Source organism: Neopsephotus bourkii, unplaced genomic scaffold (assembly GCF_033783945.1).
Source record: "Neopsephotus bourkii isolate Nb327-2 ecotype Australia unplaced genomic scaffold, CSIRO-AGI_Nbou_v1 NB_1433, whole genome shotgun sequence".
Classification (NCBI taxonomy): domain Eukaryota; kingdom Metazoa; phylum Chordata; class Aves; order Psittaciformes; family Psittacidae; genus Neopsephotus; species Neopsephotus bourkii.
This window is the reverse complement of record NW_026901910.1, coordinates 4613502-4630668: the sequence shown is the minus strand read 5'-3', so window position 1 is coordinate 4630668 and position 17167 is coordinate 4613502. Positions and strand designations below refer to the sequence as shown.

At 59.6% G+C, this 17167-nt stretch overlaps 1 protein-coding gene across 2 annotated transcripts; it reads right to left on the bottom strand.

The window, feature by feature from the left end:
* Positions 1–2499: 2499 nt before the first annotated feature.
* On the bottom strand, positions 2500–10483 carry MCAM (melanoma cell adhesion molecule). 2 transcript variants are annotated; one of them, XM_061368549.1, is made up of 15 exons: positions 10342–10483; positions 7051–7178; positions 6755–6965; positions 6602–6672; positions 6403–6490; positions 6058–6237; positions 5835–5962; positions 5556–5718; positions 5349–5470; positions 5098–5236; positions 4879–5000; positions 4652–4787; positions 3828–3969; positions 3302–3419; positions 2500–2776 (listed from the first exon to the last, which is right to left on the bottom strand). In XM_061368549.1, exons 1-15 carry the CDS (start codon positions 10406–10408, stop codon positions 2747–2749), a joined length of 1845 nt encoding a protein of 614 aa, XP_061224533.1. In that variant the 5' UTR covers positions 10409–10483; the 3' UTR covers positions 2500–2746. The 2 variants fall into 2 exon arrangements, with proteins under 2 accessions (XP_061224533.1, XP_061224535.1); XM_061368551.1 differs by lacking the exon at positions 3302–3419.
* Between the last annotated feature and the right edge of the window lie 6684 nt (positions 10484–17167).

Genomic DNA, 17167 nt, shown 5'->3' with positions numbered 1-17167 from the left:
CTACAGCAAGGAGTAGCAAAGGGGTTTTCTTATGGATCCGAATAGGGAGTAACACAGATGATAACTACTTCAACCTATACAGTAGGTACTAGAACCTAACAAGCTCTCTATGAAGAGTGGTTGGTCCTAAGCAGTAATTAACTTGATTTTTGTACCTATTTTAACTATTTAATACATTAACTCCCTATTGTAACAGTTACCTGTTAAATTCACATTCATGTCATGGATGCTAACAGAGGGCAGAATTGATTTAGACCAAGTTGATGCTAATAATTCTAGTGCTAGAGTTAATGCAATCAAATCGATTAACAAAGTCTATAATCCAGCACCTGATTGATCAGAATCACAATCCTAACTGACCAGAATATACTTGGAGACTTGGGGCTTTATTAGTGCCTACAAGAGCTGGTGATGAGATTTGCTTGTATGACCTACCAGTACCTAATAACACTGTTATTCATATTAGAGATATTAGCATCTCTAATAGCTAGAAACAATAGGATTGATAGCAGAATCTGCTTATCCAATTAACTATAGTAGTTATTAATATTAATGCAATTACCTATCAGTATTGCTGGAATTCCTTATGGAATTCCTAATAGCTAGCCATACAATTTTGTCTCATAAACTGATAATCTTTTAACAGAATTATCTATTCTTACCTGTATTAGTATTATTGCAACTGTTAATTTGCAATGTTTTAATAATGGTAATAGTAATATTTAATAAATAATAATTACAAATAATTAATAACCATTTAACAAATCCTAGTTGTGTTTAGCATCTATAGTAGCTATTAATACAACTTAAAATGTATTAGAATATATCAATAAGAATGATTGATTACGATCTAGAGTAGCTAGAGCATGGATAAGCTAGACTGTATTAGAGTTCCTTAAGAGAAAAAAGGCATTACTATCAATTAGTCTATAGTAGCTATCAAAACAACTATCTACTATAATGTTATTCATTAGAATCTAGTGCTAGACTTAACTATGAGTAGTTAGCAGTATCTGTATTAGCTATGAATGCACCTAATAGATTCTATCACTGAGATCTATTCTATTGATAGTATTATCTCTAGTAAAAAACTAAGTATTACCATCTAGTACTACAGTTATCTATTAGAATACCTAGATTACCCATTAGAATATCTATAGAAGTATTAGCATTGGTAGTTAGTCATGTCTGTATTAGATGTCTATACAATTACCTGTTAGAACCTATAGACTTCTCTGTTACCAGATACAGGGGATATATACACATCATCTGCTCTCTGTACCCCATCTGCCCATTCACACACCTGTAAATAGCATCACCTATAGCCAGTGAACACAACCCATTTTCCTGCCCCAGCCCTGGTGCAAAGGCAGGTTGAGCCACCAGTGTTCATGGTGCCACCACCCTCAGTAGGGCTATGGAGCCCTGCAGCTGAGGAGGGACAGGGCAGGAGATGGGCAGTCCTTACCGCTCCAGCAGGAACACACTCACACCCCGGCTTGGAACTTGGTACTTTTATTTTCACATATATAAAAAAAAACAGGCAAAACTCCTGGAAATGTACACACAACCCAACAAAAATATATATAAACCAAAGCTCTGGCTTCGACAACACTTGTAGCTCACGAGTATAGCTCGCTGCTTTGGTAGGGTGCTGGCTGCTGCACGGCTCCCCATCACCTGCACAGAGCTACCCCAAGGGCTGGGGCTTGTGGACAGCATAGCACTGAGTACATCGCTTAGAGGAAAGGGGCTGCAGGGCGCTGATCTCTCTAGAGGAAGGCAGGAGAGAGCCATGTAGCAGGCAGAGGGCTGGGAAGGGCCACGGCAGCAGAAACTGAAGGCAGGCTGCTTGCCCATCCATCTCCCCTCTCCACCATTCAAGCTGCCTGGTGCCACCGAAGCACAGAATGAACCGGTTTAACCTGGGGTTGGTAACTTCAGCACGAAAAACACAAACCCTGAGACATCACCAACTGGCTCTGGCCTAATATTCCTTAAGGGTTAAATTCGGGGGGGGGGGGGGGTCTGGGACCTGTTGTTGCCAGCCCCTCAATCCAATTCCTGGGGAACGGGGAGAGGGAAGCCCTCCTGTTCCTATCAGTGAGGCTACGCTGCAAACCAGAGACCCTAAGCCCTTAGTCTGGCATGTGCCTGAGATGGGCACCCCTGTCCTTGCTCCACCGCATCCTCGCCTCCCATCATGGAGCTGTGCAGCACCACCAGGACACACTGGGATGAACCAAGACAAGAACAGGTCAATGGGAAAGCAAAGCACCGACACCTCCCCGCTCTCACAAACACTGCTCTAACCCTCCACTTGCATCCTCACCACATCCAACCTGCACACCGCTACCCCCAAGTGGTTGGGACATCCCAAAAGCACAATTCCATCCGCTTTGCTGGGCAAGTTTGGGGTAAAACACATCAAAACCTTCCCGTATGTGTACAGAGTTCCTCCAGTCCTGCCATCAGGCAGCTTCAATGGGGTATTCCTGCCTACTGTTGCTGTTGGCTTCTCTGCAGTAGTAAGCAAGTGCAGCTTTGCTGCTGCTAAGGCAAGAACCTGCAAGCCCACGGTTGAGGTAACAGAGAGGTGAGCCAGGGAGGTGTCCTGAGCTCAGCACCGCGACGCAGTCATTGTCTCTGGCCGTGCTCCCCAGGTCCTGGAGCAGGGGTGGGACAAGGCAATCCAAGAGCAGGAAAGGTTTGAAGGAAGAAAGCACTTGGTAGCTTCGGGCCCTCTCTAGTTTCTCAGATCGATGTATTTCTCGCTCTTCAGGCCACCGAAACAGAAAGAAGGGGGGGGGAAAAAGGGCCATTAGGGGTAATCCTCTACTGCAGGTGCCTGTGTGACAGACAGCAACGTGATGGGGTTGAGCCCAGGAGACTCATCCCATCCTGCCCTGAGAGCTATGGCTGCAAGATGCCCATTCCCGCAGCCTCTGGCTCTCAGCCAGAGGTGTTTAAGCAGCTCCTTCTCCCATTGCTCCTCAGGGAGCCCGGCTCCTGCTCCAGGGAGCGCAGAAGGAGGCAGAGCCAAAGCAGGAGGTGCCAGGGGCTGGCACGGAGCAGAGCACGTGCGCTGGTGCCGCATCCTCGGAGCAGGAATCCACGCCGTTATCACCTCCCCTCCCTCCCACGGCCCCTCTGAGCGCGGATGATGGATGACAGAGGCCCATGCAGGGTGGGGAGCAGGGAGAGGAGGGAAGCACAACCTCGATGCCCTCCCCGTTATCACTCCTCGCCTCTGTGCCCAGCCCTGGCCCTGGGTGCTGCACACGATGATGCTCTGTCCTACCTGGTCAGCGGCAGATCTCTTCTCGCCGTTGGCGCCCTGCAGGAGCCCCGCCTCTTCGGACACTTTATCTGACTTAACTTCTACTACAATCTTGTCTTTACGTGCCTCTGGCCTCGTGCTAGGGGAGGGAGGTGACAACTCTGAGACAGGTTCGCGATACCGAAGAGGGCAACGTGGCCGCTTGCGCTTGGCTCCATCTCGGGGGATGCTCTGGAGCGGGGCCGGGGTGAATGAGGCTCCGGCTCACGGAAAGCTTTGGGCTGCCCATCCCCTCTCCCTTGGCTGCTCTACCCCTCTGCTCTCCTCCTCATTGCCCCCCTGCAAGCACGGGGCAAGCAGAGCGGTCCCCAGGCTGTGGGAAGCTGGAAGCGCTGCCGAGACCCCAGCACGGTGCCCCCCGAGGCTGCACTATCGCCCCTCTCTGCAATGGGCAGGGAGCAGCCGGTGCAATGAGATGGGAAGCATGAGCGATGGCAAGCACCTCTGTCCCCAGGGGCTCCCTGGATGGGCAGGCAGCAGTGCTTACATGTCCTGTTTCCCAGCGCGGCCACATGGGATCTTGCCTTTCTTGTGCAGGAAGTAGATGACGGACCCCAGCACCGCCACCACCAGGATGCAGACGATGATGGCCACAATGATCACCCCTTTGCTCTCCGGTATCTTTTGATCTAAAGACAAGGGGAGAGGAGGAAGTTAATGCCTGTCCCACCCCGAAGCTCTCCACCTGCTGCACTCCTGTCGGGGCAAGGAGAGAACGTGTGCCCTTAAGAAAGCATCATGGGGAGCCTGGTTCGCGGTGCTTGTCCAGATCCCTGCAGGATGCAGATGTCAGTACAAAAGTGCAGGGTTTGTGTTTCTATTCTATTCTATTTCATCCATATATTCTGTATTTATACACCGACAGGGCAGTGTCTGTATAAATACACTTTGCATCCTGCTCCTGGCTGCCATGCCATGGGATCAGGCCATCCCTGTGCTTCCAGCAGGAAGCAGCACTCGATGGCCTCACTGGGCTGCAAACAGAGGACAAGCAGGCAGCTTCCACAGCGCTGCAGGAACAGATGGAGACAGAGCCTCTGCTTCCCTCTCTGCTTGGCAGGGAAGGGAGGAGCAGCGAGAGATGCAGTGCAGGAGCCAGCAGCCAGGGATCCCTCCTCAACCCAGAGGAGAGCACGACTCCCATTGACGCTGGGCTGATGGACACATGCACCCAGCGCAGCCCAGGGACTGACCTTTCCTGATGGACTCCACTGGTAGAGCACAAAGGGAAAGAGACAGAGCTCAGCCACGCTGTGTGAAGAGCACTCACCCTGCTTTGGGTTCCCTTAGGGAGCAGGGCCCAGGACTCACCCAGCAGCTGGATGTGCTCCTCGCTGACGCCCAGCGCGTTGGACACCCTGCACATGGCTCCTGCCCGCAGCAGGTCGTGGCTCACCCGCACTGTCAGGTTGCTGGCGATGTGCTGGTCTTCCACGTACTCATGAGCCTGTGCCAGGGTCGGGGGGAACAGGAAAGGATTGAGTGCTTGGAGCAACGCGCATCCCCTCCGAGACAGCAGGGTTTGAGGCAGCTCTCACCGTGCCATTGACGCTCCAGTGGACAGAGGGCCTGGGGAAGGCGATGGCCTTGCACGTCAGGTTCACCACCTCGTCCTGCCGCACGTACAGCGGGGAGCTGATGGATACGATCCGCGGCTTCCCTGCGGGGAGGCCATCGGGGGCACGGCGCTGATGCGGGGCGCAGGACGGGCTCACTCCGGCACCGGGGCGCCCGCACACGCGCGCGCTGGGTCTTACCCTCGACAGCCACAGCCACCCGCTTGCTGCGCTCCAGCCCCGGCACGCTCGGTGCCATCACCTTGCAGCTGAGGTTCCTGGAGGTTTCGAAGGTGAGGTTGCTCAGGAAGAGCTGGTTCCCTTTCGCCACCGTCCTGTCCTGTTGGGAAGGGGCAAACCCCAGTGCTGAGCCCTCCAGCACTACACCCTCCTGCTTCCAGCTCTGAACAGCCCAGGGTTTGCTTGGTAACGGCACCTGAATGCCTGCTCACCTTCTCATCCCTCCACTGGTAGTCCAGGGATAAAGGGCTGTGGGCATTGCAGCTCAACCTCACGCTATCCCCTTCCCGAAGGGGCGAGGATGGCTCCATCTTCACACGCACCCCTTCAATGTCTAGGAGAGGGATGGAGAGACAGGGTGAGCTGCAGGGATGAGACCCCCAACAGGAGGTCCACAGGGCCCCTTCCCCGTGCCTTACAGTTCACAACAAGCTCCACGTCCTTCTCCAGCTGCCTCATATCATCCAAATCCAGGGTCTGGCATCTGTAGAGGCCGCTGCTGTTCTTGTTCACGTCGTGCAGATTCAGCACCCCGCTGCTGGTGTCCGTCAGCGATGACAGGTCGTGCCAGACGTCATCCAGCTGCGGGGCAGTGGGAAGCAAGCACAGCCCTCAGCCCCATACAAGCATCCCTCCCTCCATAGAGCCCTATGGAAGGGGACAAGGAGCCAGAACAGAGGGAGGTGCTCAGGCCTTACCCCTCTCTTGAAGAAGCTGAAGACAGGCGCCGGGTTCCCGTCCGCCTCGCAGACCAGCTTCACATCATCCCCTTCCTTCACCAGCGCCGAGGAGGGCAGCACCTCCAGCTTCACGTGCTCCGCGGGGTCTGCAGGGAGAAAGGAATGGGAATGGGAACGCTCACTGCGCATCCCTGCTCCCGCAGCGCCCGCTCCCACCACCGCAGCCCCCCCCCCGGCTCACAGAACACGGTGATGTTGATGCGCCGCGACTCGGCCGTGCGCCGCTGGCCCCGCAGCCGGTAGTGCACGGAGCAGTGGTACAGGGAGTGCCGGTCCTCGCGGGTGACGTGGGCGAAGAGGGTGCTGCTCACCGTGTACAGCCCGCTCGACTCGCGCGTCAGCGTCGACGGCATCTTCACCGCTGCAGGGGACACGGGAGCTGCTCGCGTCCCATGGGAGAACACCCGGGCCGTGGGACAGAGGAGGGTTCCCATAGGAGCACAAGGCTCCTTTGGAGCGCCACAGCCTGGATGGGCAGGCATCATCCCCATCCCCATCCCCATCCCCATCCCCATCCCCAACTCACTGTTCTCCTCCGGCTGCAGCTGCTCCCCGTTCTTGTGCCATGTAATATTGGGGGGTGGGAAGCTGTTCCTGCTCACACAGCGGGCGATCTGCGGGCACAGGGAGCCCTGAGCACACGGGGTGCCCCCATGGGGAATGGGGAGCGGGGAGCTCGGCACGGCCTGGAGCATCCCCCTTCCCCGTATGGAGCATCTCCTCACCTCTGGGATTTCACTGCTCTGCACGGAGGCACCTCCTGAGCTGGCCACGATCTCAGGGGCCTCGGGAACCTCTGCAAAGAGAACCCACCCCACACACATTGGAATGCACAGGACGGGATCCCGGCCCCGCCACCCTCCTGCCCCATCACTCACTGTACACATGGAGCCTGGTCTGGTTCTCGCCCAGGACGTGGCTCCCTTCCCCGACCTGGCACACAAAGGTCCTGGCATCCTGCACCGTCACCCTGCTGATGGCCAGGGCTCGGTCCTCCCCCACGGACAGACGCCCCTTGTAGTCCACGTTCTCCTCCAGGAGCTCGCTGCCCGCGACGCGGCACAGCCTCACCCGGTTGTTGCGGTCCATCTGCAAGGGGAGGGCGCTGATGGGAACCCCGGCCCTGCTGCTGCTGCTGCCCCAGCGCCCTGCTCCTCTCCCAGCCCACACTCACATAGAACCAGCTGACAGAGGCCGAGGAACCATTCTCAGGGGTGTAGAAGTTGCACTCGATCCTGGCCGTGCTCCCAGCCTCTGCTTCAACCAGTGCCGGCATGGAGACCTCCAGGCCGCTGGCTGCAGCTATGGGACAAGGTCCATCAGGGGCGGGAAGCCCAGGGAATCCCTCGTGTCTGAGCCCATCCCCACCTCCATCCCACAAAGGGCATGGGGCAGAGCTGCGTCCTGTGCTAGCGCTCCCTAGGCACCGCATCCCAGCACAGCCAAAGTGCCAGCCAGGAGCTGCTGCCACTGTGTGCACAAAGCAGGGCAGCACCCAGGTGGGATGCTCCAACCCTGCGGCTCCCATTCCCCCTCCATGCTCCAGCCACCATGGCCATGGCACAAACAGGACTCCCCGCATCCCCCTCCAGCACATCCAAAGTGAGCCCCTTGTTGCTCCTCTGCTGCCTGCCCACCCATAGCACAGGGGTGGCACCGGAGCATCGCCTGCCCATCCCTGTACCACGCATTCCCTGCTTGCCCACACCAGTAATGGAGCTGCTGGCCACGCTCCAGAGCAGCAGGGAAGGTAATGGCTATCGATCCAGGCCAGCTTCCCAAGGGGCTGCGTCACAAGGCTGCGAGTTGCCATTGGCATTGCGGGTGCCAGGACAAGCACGCAGGGCCAGCTGGCTCAGCACCCGCAGCCCAGCCCAGGTATGGGAACCTGGGACGAGGGTACCGACAGAAGGCAGCTGTGTCAACAGCTCCCTTGATAGTGCCGTGCGGTGACAGCCACCGAGCCCTGCAAGAGAGGGGACTTCAAAGGGCGATGCCGTGCTCACAGAACGCTCTTTGTCTGCGCAGGGGATGCGGTGGCACGATGCCAACGTGCAGCCAGGAGCCCTTCTGGCACAGCAAACCCCATCCCCGCTCGCAGGATCAGGCACCTCGGGGCATCCCAACAGGCAGCTTTCATCCCTCACCCATCCCGCTGGCACTAAGCACAGAGGGAGAAGGAAAGCACTGAACAGGAAAGGAGGTGCTAGAAAAACAGGTGAAAACCCCAGAGACAGTGGGGCCAGGAAGCTACACCCTAGGAAAGGATAACTTTGTGCTGGAAGCACCTGCACCTCTATGGCCATGACTCGTTGCCTGCTGCGCCCCTGTGCCCTCACGCTTCTGAGATGCAGCCAGGCTTTGTGTGTGTCCCCCAGCATCCTTACAGCCCTTGTGCATGGCCCCAGGGCAGGAGCAGCCCCTGGCAGAGCTGGTGTCCAGCCCCACTGACCTGCTCGGCATGAGAGCCCTCGCCCAGGCAGCCGAAACATGAGCTCAGAACTGGGGAATGAGCGGCATCCAGGGCTGGCATGAGGCACACAGCCCTCCCAGCCACCCGCTGCCCTTGAGGAGGTGGACATGGTCCTGCAGCCCCCGCATGCCTGGAACATGGGGGGCTCATTGCCCCCCACCTCGCCTTCCCCAGTAAGGCAAGTGCTGGGGGGAGACACACAAGGCTTCCTCCTTGCAGCTCCCATCTATGCACGGGCAGGCACGGCTCTGAGGCCATGGCAAACCTCTCTTTGTGCCCCGCAGTGTTGGTGCAGGGTCATGGGCAGCGCTGAGCTCCATCCCTCACCACGCACCCCAAGCGCCTGGCACTGCCCCAGCGATGGGGAGAGCACCGTCTGCAGCAAGCAAGCAAGCGGGGAAGGCAGGAGAGCCCCCCGGTGCCGTCCCATCTGGCCGGCGGACAGCCGGCCGGCAGCCAGGGCTCCGCAAGAACAAAGCTGTGCTTTTAGAGCCGGGGAAAGGGGGTGGGGAGAGCAGAGCCTCCTGCGGAACGAGGTGTGCGGGGAGCCCCGCTCTTGTGGGGCGCCGCAGGGGTCTGGAGCCGCACATGGGATGCCTGAGGTTGCCGCGGGATCCCGTTCCCTGCGCTGGGAAAGCAGCTGCGGCCAGATCCCCAATGCACAGGCACAGGCACAGGCACACTGCTCCCCTCTGTGCCTGGGCAGCGGGGACCCCTGAGCCACGGGGCCCAGCTCAAAGGGAGCAGCATCACCTGCACCCCTCCTTCTCCAAACAGGGCGCAGAGCGAAGCCCTGCAGCAAGCAGCACCACCCCAGCGCCCCACAGCCCTTTCGCTGCTGGGGATGGAGCCCAAGCTCTCCTGCAGCAGCGATCAGCACCCTCGAACCCCAGTCCTGCAGGCAGGTGACAACATGCACAGAGCTCTGACACACAGAGACTGCCATGCAAAGGGGGGCACCGGCACCAGTGTGGGCTCAGCCCCCCCGCTCCCGCAGCACAGCGAGACCCCCGTCCTGCCTGGGAATGGCTTGGCTGTGGTCCCCCCTTCCCAATGCTTCTGGGAAGCATCAAGGCTTCCACAGCGGCTGGGCTTGCAACCACACCAGTGCCGCCAACCAATAAACTCCTCGCTCGGCACATGTGCTGTGGGGAAGGGGATCGCTGGCTGCGAGCATGGGCCGGGGGTGGAAGCCGCTTGCTTTGGCTTGGGGCTCCTGAGGAGCCAACGCCTTGGCCGGAGCAGCTTCCCCAGCGCCTGGGGCCACCTCCGCTGCTCGGCTGGGGCAGGGACAAGGCGAGAAGGCGGCAGGGAGTAACCAGCGCACCGGGACCACTCCCTGGCCCCCGTGGAGGCGAGGGCATGCTGCAGGGAGGAGGGCAGGGCAGGAAACGCAACCTCCCCCTCCCCTCCCCTCCGGCCCCGAGGGTGAAAATGGACTGGAAAGAGGATAAAAAAAGCAAGCGTGAAAAAAGCCAAGAGAAACAGAGAGCTCGGGGAAAAACTCCTTAGAAGGAATGGGGTGGGTGCTTCTTGGTGACTCGACCAATTCAAGCTACTGGACACACGTGGGGGCACCTCCGGCACCTTTGCCCCACGAAGCACGGACCCTGGAGCTCGCCTTGCTCCGGGCAAGCAGAGCCGCCTGCTCTGCATTAACGGGGTCCTGAGAGCGGAATGGGCGCTCCCAGGCCCGCCCCGGGGCCGTGCAGGCGAGGACGTGCGCCCGAGGGAGCTGCTCCCACCTGGGCTCTTCCAGCATTCCTGGCCCCAAGCCACGCTGCTTCCGAAGGGCGTCAGCTCCGCTCGCTGCCTGCCTGCCCCCCGCAGCCCCGTGTCCGCGGGCAGACCCCATCACGGCTGCAGCACGGAGCCCCCCCCCGCCTCCAGCCACCGAGGGCAGCGGGGCCGGCGGCAGCACGGAGCGAAGCGGCCGCTGCAGGTGCGCCCGTCCCTTCCCGTCCCGTCCCGTCCCGTCCCGTCGGCACTCACCGCAGCAGAGCAGGAGGCAGCAGCCCCAACGCAGGGCGAGCCCCGCCGCCCGTCGCCCCCCAGCCATGCCCGCCGCCACCGCCGGCCGCCCGCGACTGAGCGGGACCACGGGCTGACGTCAGGCTGAGGAGGAGGAGGAGGAGGAGGAGGAGGTGGAAGGCGCGGAGCCTGCCCACCGCCCGCGGCCGTTTACCACCCCCCAGCGGCAGCCGCCGGGGCGCCGGCACTGCGAGCCCCGCACCGCCCGGCACGGCTCGGGGTGGGGGGGGACGGAGCCCCGGCCCCGATCAACCGCAGGCATCGCTTGGGGATCCATGCAGGGTCTATCTCTGAGCCCCAAGCAATCCCCCCCCCTGCCTGGTGCCGGTACGGGGCCGTTTCCAGGCATTCCCAGCCCGGCTGGAGGGGCTCGTTGGAGCGTTGCTTGCAGACGCGCCGTCTGCCAGGTCCTGCCTGTCCAGGCGTGCACAGGCTGCTCGCAGCAGACTGCAGGGCGCTGGAGGTGTAAATCACTGCCGAGCCTGCGGCGGGGGCAGAGGTGTGGGTCGGGTTGTTTTCCACAAGGGCTCCGGGAATGAATGCTGGAAAAGGGAATCCGTCCCGACCCGCTCCCCTGCTCAGCCCTGCCCCAAAGCCCAGCCACAGCAACCAACACAAACCTCAAAACCAGGGCGACCAAACCACTCTTCATCAATTGCCTGGCCCCTAAGAGGCACCTGAGGATAGCAGCAACAGGGACACAAGGATGGGGCTGACCTATGCGGCTCACTGAGGTCTGCAGGGTTTGTTCCCCATGCCCTGCTCCCCCTCGGTCTCCCTGCCCCATGGGGAAGCTCTGTTCAAAGCCCTTTGTCCCCATAGCAGGGCCCCGGGCCCCGCTCCATGGAGCCCACAGCCATGGCACCAGCCCCACGCAGCTGTTGAACGGGGCGGCTGTGCAGAAGCCGTTGGTTGCGGTGGCCCGGGCGGCACGCCTGGACTGGGGCCAGCCCGGGGGCGATCAGCGCTGCACAAGGCCGCTATTATCCAGGGCTAATCACCCAGCCTAAACACAGCCCTGCAGGAGCACAACAAACCTCCCCAGGTACCGCAGCCAGCAAGTCCAGTGCTCTGCCCCATCACAGCTTGGTTCTGAGCCTCAGCTTCCCCCCGGGTCAATCACAGCCAGAGGAGATGCATTGGAAGATGAAGCACTGGGGGGTTTCTTGTCCTTCAACACCCTTCTTCTGCCTCCCACCCTCCTGCTCCCCATTCACAAAGGACTCCGACCGGCCCAGCATCTCCCAGGCACAACAAGAGCATCCTCCTCCAGCTCTCAGCCCCAAGGTTTCTGAACCTTTGCATATCCTCGCCTCCACTTCTCATGCATCACAATCTGTGCTCCAGACCCTGAGCCTCGCTGGGGCCAGGCTGCAGCTTCCTACAGCATTCCTCCCAGGCATGCCCAAGCACCTCTCATACCTCCAACCCTGTGCTGGGCCCCCAGCCCCACTCCCCACCGGTGCTCCTCCTGCCTCCTCTGCATGCCTGGCCAGCCCCGCACGCTGTGCCAGCCACAGGGATGATTCATCGGAAATGATTAAGTTTTTCCCCCACCAGATTAACTTCAAATGGCAAGAGCTGGGCAGTGATAAGAGCCCTTGTGATGCCAGTGCAGAGGGGACGGGCAGTGGAAGGACCAAGTGCAAGGGAGCTGTGCCATCATGGGCAAGCTACCCACGAGGCTGCAGTGTGGGGATGCTCCCTGTCTGCAGTGGGTACAGTACCCCCCAGGAGGATGCCTCCAAAGGGCAGGATGCAGCACCACAGGGGCCTCAGGCTTTGCTCCCCTTAGGAGAGGGAAGGATGTTCCATTTGGCACAAAACCACTCAAACACCACCCTACAAGGGGAGAGGACCCGAGGGGTCCCACTTCCCTTTGGGAAAGCACCCTCCAAGTCAAACAAACAACTGGGAGAACTGGTTTGGTTCACTCTGTCCTGGGGCCGACTTCTGTCCCGCGTTAAAAATAAAGCAAACTGTTGCTAATAAAACCTCCACAGAAAATTCCCAGTGCTTGGAAAAGACAATGCCCCTCTCTGGGGAAAACAGGCTGGCCAACCGCTGCGGCAGGAAGCGTGCCACCCTGCAACAGCCTCCAGTCGCTTGGGCTTTTGCCTTTGGGACTGCTTCACATCCCAAACTTGGTTTTCCCCTACCGAAGCAATGGTTCTGGGGAAGACAAGCAGGGTTTGGAAGCAAGGCTCTGCCGCCCTCCCATCTGCCATGAAACCTCATTGCCACGCTGTGTGTGGCACCCAGTGGGCCTCGGGGTGTCCCTGCGTGGGGAGCGCAGCGGGGTGGCCACCTTCATCCTCCCTGCCTCTCGCCTTATCGCATGCCTTCTGGTTTATTTGCTTGCTTAATGGATTTGGCTTCGGCTCCCACTCACTGCTATGCAAATAAACAGTGTGGATCAGGCTCCCCTGTCGCAGTCCCACGCACACAGTGGGGTGGGAAGGGCAGGGCACATGGGTCCATCCCCAGCTGAGCTCTCCGGCAGCATAGGGAATACAGGTATCCAGGCCTCCCAGCACTCTCCTGGCACCACCGGGATGAGAGGCACATACCTCAACCCCTGATGCCTTTCCTTGCCTTCCCTGTGAGACCCCCGGTGTTCCACTGGGTCCTGCCCAAGGGAGCTGCCCCCATTGCGGGCTGTGCTGGGCAGGCAGCACGCTGCACTCCCCTTGTGCATGTCCTTACACGCTGCTCAGGTAGGGATGAGGGGCCCCACACTTTCCCCAGCACCCTGCAGGATGGTGCCCAGAGCAGCCTGGGTATCACCGGGGAGCAATGTGGGATGCTCCGTGCATCAGCAAGCCCCACCGGTGCTGCTGTGCCACGGGCTCCCTGCGCTGCTCCCCCACGGGCTGCTGTGTCCACCCAGGCCTGCACCTCTTCACACAACACCGAGAGGGGCCCCATTCCCTAGGGAAGGGACGGGATGCGGGCCAGTGCTTTGCTTTCCCACACCGCCCCGATGGGGCATGGCAGTGCTGAGGCTCTTTACATTGGGACTCCAGCCACATTCAGCTCCCCATTCCCTGGGAGACCATGAGGGATTGGGTATCAGATGTGCCACTTCCACCCTGTCTCTGTCCACCTTTGGGAGCCCTGTTTGATGCCCCTGCCCTACAGCTCACCGAAGTGCCTTCTTCCACCCCCCTTGGCTGGGCTCCCAGCGGCTCCTTTGTGTCTCCCCTCTCCTTCCTCTCCTCTTCTGCAGGGCCTTTATGTAGGGATTATTAACCATGGCTACGGGGCCTTTGTTTAGGAGGGGCCAGGAGCCGGGCAAGGGGCTGGGCGGGCAGAGGAAGGAAGGACGTGAGCGGAAGCGGGGAAGGAAGGTGACATCTGGATTTCTGTGCTGGAGGAGCGCAGCCTCCCAGGGCAGCTGTGCAGAGACAGCCCCAAAGAGGGGCCAAGCTGGGACACCCAGCCCCACACCATCCCCAGCACAGCCCCCTGGTGATGGTGCCGTGGGCACAGCACAGACCCATAAACCCAAGGCTGCGAGGGCTGGTTTGTGGCGTGCAAGTGATGTGGCTTGGTGGAAGGCTGTGCAACCTCTTGTGCCCTGTTGGGGACCCAAACCTTGCTGTGTGCGTGGTGCATGGACCAAGACAGCTGGGGAGTGAGCGCTGACTGAGACCAAGCCATTAGGCCTTAGTTAATAACTACTTTTTAGCATAGGATTTAGCACTCAAACAGGACTGCTCGCTTAACAGCAGGCTCTGAGGGTGGGAACCTGCCCTTCTGGTAGGCAGGATAAACCATGCATTAGAATTCGGGCCTGTAGACCGCTTGCAGCTGCTTCTGTAAATTGCTTCTAAGCAGGAGCATCCCTCATGGTAAGATAGGACAACAATTTGAACAAAGAACTAAGCACACAGGTATTAGCAGTTGAAAGCTAAAAGGCAACTGATAGACTGTCATCATAGCCATACATACCCCAAGTGTGCAGAAGGGTAAGAGGACTACGGTTCTATAACTTACCCAATTGTATCTGGGGATGCTTCAGATGAAATCATACCAAGGTGAGAGTGCAAAGTGTAAAACCCCTTGAAACTTGCTGTGCTTTGGAGACGTGGATGGAGGTTTGAACCCCTGGCACCAATAAAGGTCTGTGTGTGCAGTAGGTGCAGCAGTGCATCCACACAGTGCCCTCTCGCTCGCACGTGTAGCACGTGCATTGCTTTGGGGCTGGGGGCTGACGGGGCAGCAGGGGGAAGCTGGAAGCATAGGGATGGCTATTTATAAACCGGCCTTTTCCTTCGGAAGACTTCCGAGTTCATCTCCCCCCCCCCCATCCCCTGGCCGGAAAAAGGCCCCATTGTCCTGGCGCCAGATGGGCCGGGGCTGGGCACTCGCCCTGCACAATGGGGTGGATTATGCACCCGGATGGTGGGAGTCCGGCACTGGGATGCCCGCGAGGAGCAGCTGCCATCAACACCCATGCAGCAGCCCCATGGTTGGGCAGGCAGGGGCCTGGACGTGCTTATTCCTCACCCTGCTAATGAATGGCACGGCTCTTGTGCCACAGCTCCCTGGAGGAGCACGGAGGAGGAACACCCGTGTCCTGTGCTCATTGCACTGAGCAGTGTGCTTCCCGCTACCAAAGAAGGGAGGAGAAGCCAGCAGAGGGGACCAGCATCATTCCCTGTGCTTACCCTGCAGCCCCAGGGCGCTGACGTCTTCATCCTGGCTTTGTCTGTAAGGTTTGGCGCTCCCCCAGGACAGCTCATTGGGAGTCACTACAAGAAAGCAGAAGGAGAAATCAGCCCCAGGCAGGTGGTGAGGGCAGCCCCAGCTTTGGGGAGCACCTCTCATCCCCAAGGGCCTTTTGGAGAGCTTTAGGGAAGGCTCCCTGCTGCTGCGAGGACACACGGAGTAGAGGCAAGGACAGATGGGAGAAGGCAGTGAGCCGGGCACAGCCCCCATGGCACCTCCATGTGCCACCAGCCCCGCACCCTGCTCGGCCCCACAGCACTGGGGACATGCCAGAGCACCAGGGCCCTGGGGAGATGTGTGGCCGGCGCGGCCAAGCAGGGACTTCTCCTTGCGGGACTTTCCCATGGAAGAGGACTTGCTTTTCCCAGGGCTGTCTGGCCGGGCTCCAGGAGGAGAGAGATATCCCAGCTCCCTCTATGGGGATCCACACAGCCTCGTGCTATCACTCTGCAGGGCAAACAAAGGCAGGGAAGGTGCCTGCTGCTGGGAACACAGCGGGAGATGGGCACCTCCAGCTCCTATGGGCTCTCCCCGGCACCCTCATCCATGCGGGGCGGATGCCAAGGCCATTCCCTGCCAGCAGGGATGCGTGCAGTGTGGGACAGCATCACCTGCGCCTCCAAGGCTAGGCGAAGGCCAGAGGAAGAGTGAGCCACGGCATCCTGGAGCTGAGCCCAAGTGGGGACGGGGACTTCCCTGGAGCGGATGCACGGGAATGAGCTATTGTTCCAGCCTGGCCTGTGAGCACGGGGTGCAGGCACCCGCTAAGGGATCTGCCCAGCCCCTTGGCAAGGGCATCGTGAGGGGAGCTGAGGTAAGGATGCTGGCAGGAGGACCATGCTGGCTGCTGCATGGCCAAGGGGGTGCGATGGTCCCAGCCGCCTCGCCATTCGTGAGCATGCTGGGAGCACTGGTGTGATGCCAACAGGACCCACATCCCAGAAACACCCTTCCTGCCTCAGGGCAGGAAGCACCCGTGCAGCAAGGGCCTAGGAAAGCTGGGTAAGATGCTGGGGCTGGGGAAGCTGCACATCCCCCCTATGGAGGCAGGCCTGGAGGGAGCCACCGTGGTCCCCAGCACCATCTCCCAGCTCTGTGGCTGCAGGCTGCGCTGCCAGCCCTTTGTCTGCCTCATTCTTCCCATTCCTTTGCCACCCACAGCCTGTTCCCAAGATACAAGGCAGCCCTGCGCTGCTAGCATGGTCCCAGGCTCCACACAGCCTGGACACCAGAGCACAGGGTCAAGCAAGCTCCTCAAGCACTGTGACCCCCAGCCCTGGGGCTGCTCCCTGTGCTTCCAGCTAAAAGCCCTATAGCTGCCTTCATCCCGGTGCTCTGTTTTCCCGAATGCGGATCAGCTGCCTGGCTGCGGTGAGCTCAGCACCGGGAAGGCAGCTCAGAGGCATGATGCAGCAGCAGCTCTGTGGCCAGGCTCAGTGCCAGCATAGCCAGGCAGGGTACACGCAGGGCAGGTAGGGATGAACACATCCTGGCTTCCTTCACCCCCAGGGTGGGCTGCAGTGGCACTGCTTAGCACCAGTGCAGCCCAGTTTATGGTAGAGCCTTTTCTATGTAGAAACACTGAGGAGATGATGAGGAGAGGGGGCTCACAAGCCTGTCCTGCTGCTGGCAGCTGCCACGGGCACAACTGGGAGCCGGTGGCATCATGCCCAGACCTCCAGCAAGTGCAGGGACAGCTGGGGGGACCCTCCTCGTCCACACACCCTGCCAGGGACCTCTATCCCCAAAGCAGGGCTCTAGGAAGGTGCTCCCCATCCCCTCCATAGGGAGCCCTGCTCTGCTCTGCTCCAGTGTTCAACCTGAACCGATCCCCCGGGTGCTCCCAGCCCCTGCAGCTCTCCTCGCCCCTGAGCCCTGTCCCTCTCTCCAACGGGTCTGGATGCTGCGGAGCCGCACAGGAGCACAGGCTCCCCTCTGCCCTCCGGAGCAATGATGGAGAAGCCCCCTCTATGGAACCACGACCCTGCAGCCGCTGCATGTCCCCGGCCCCGCAGCGGGGAGAGCCTGCAGGGATGCAGGTGCGCTGCCGGCG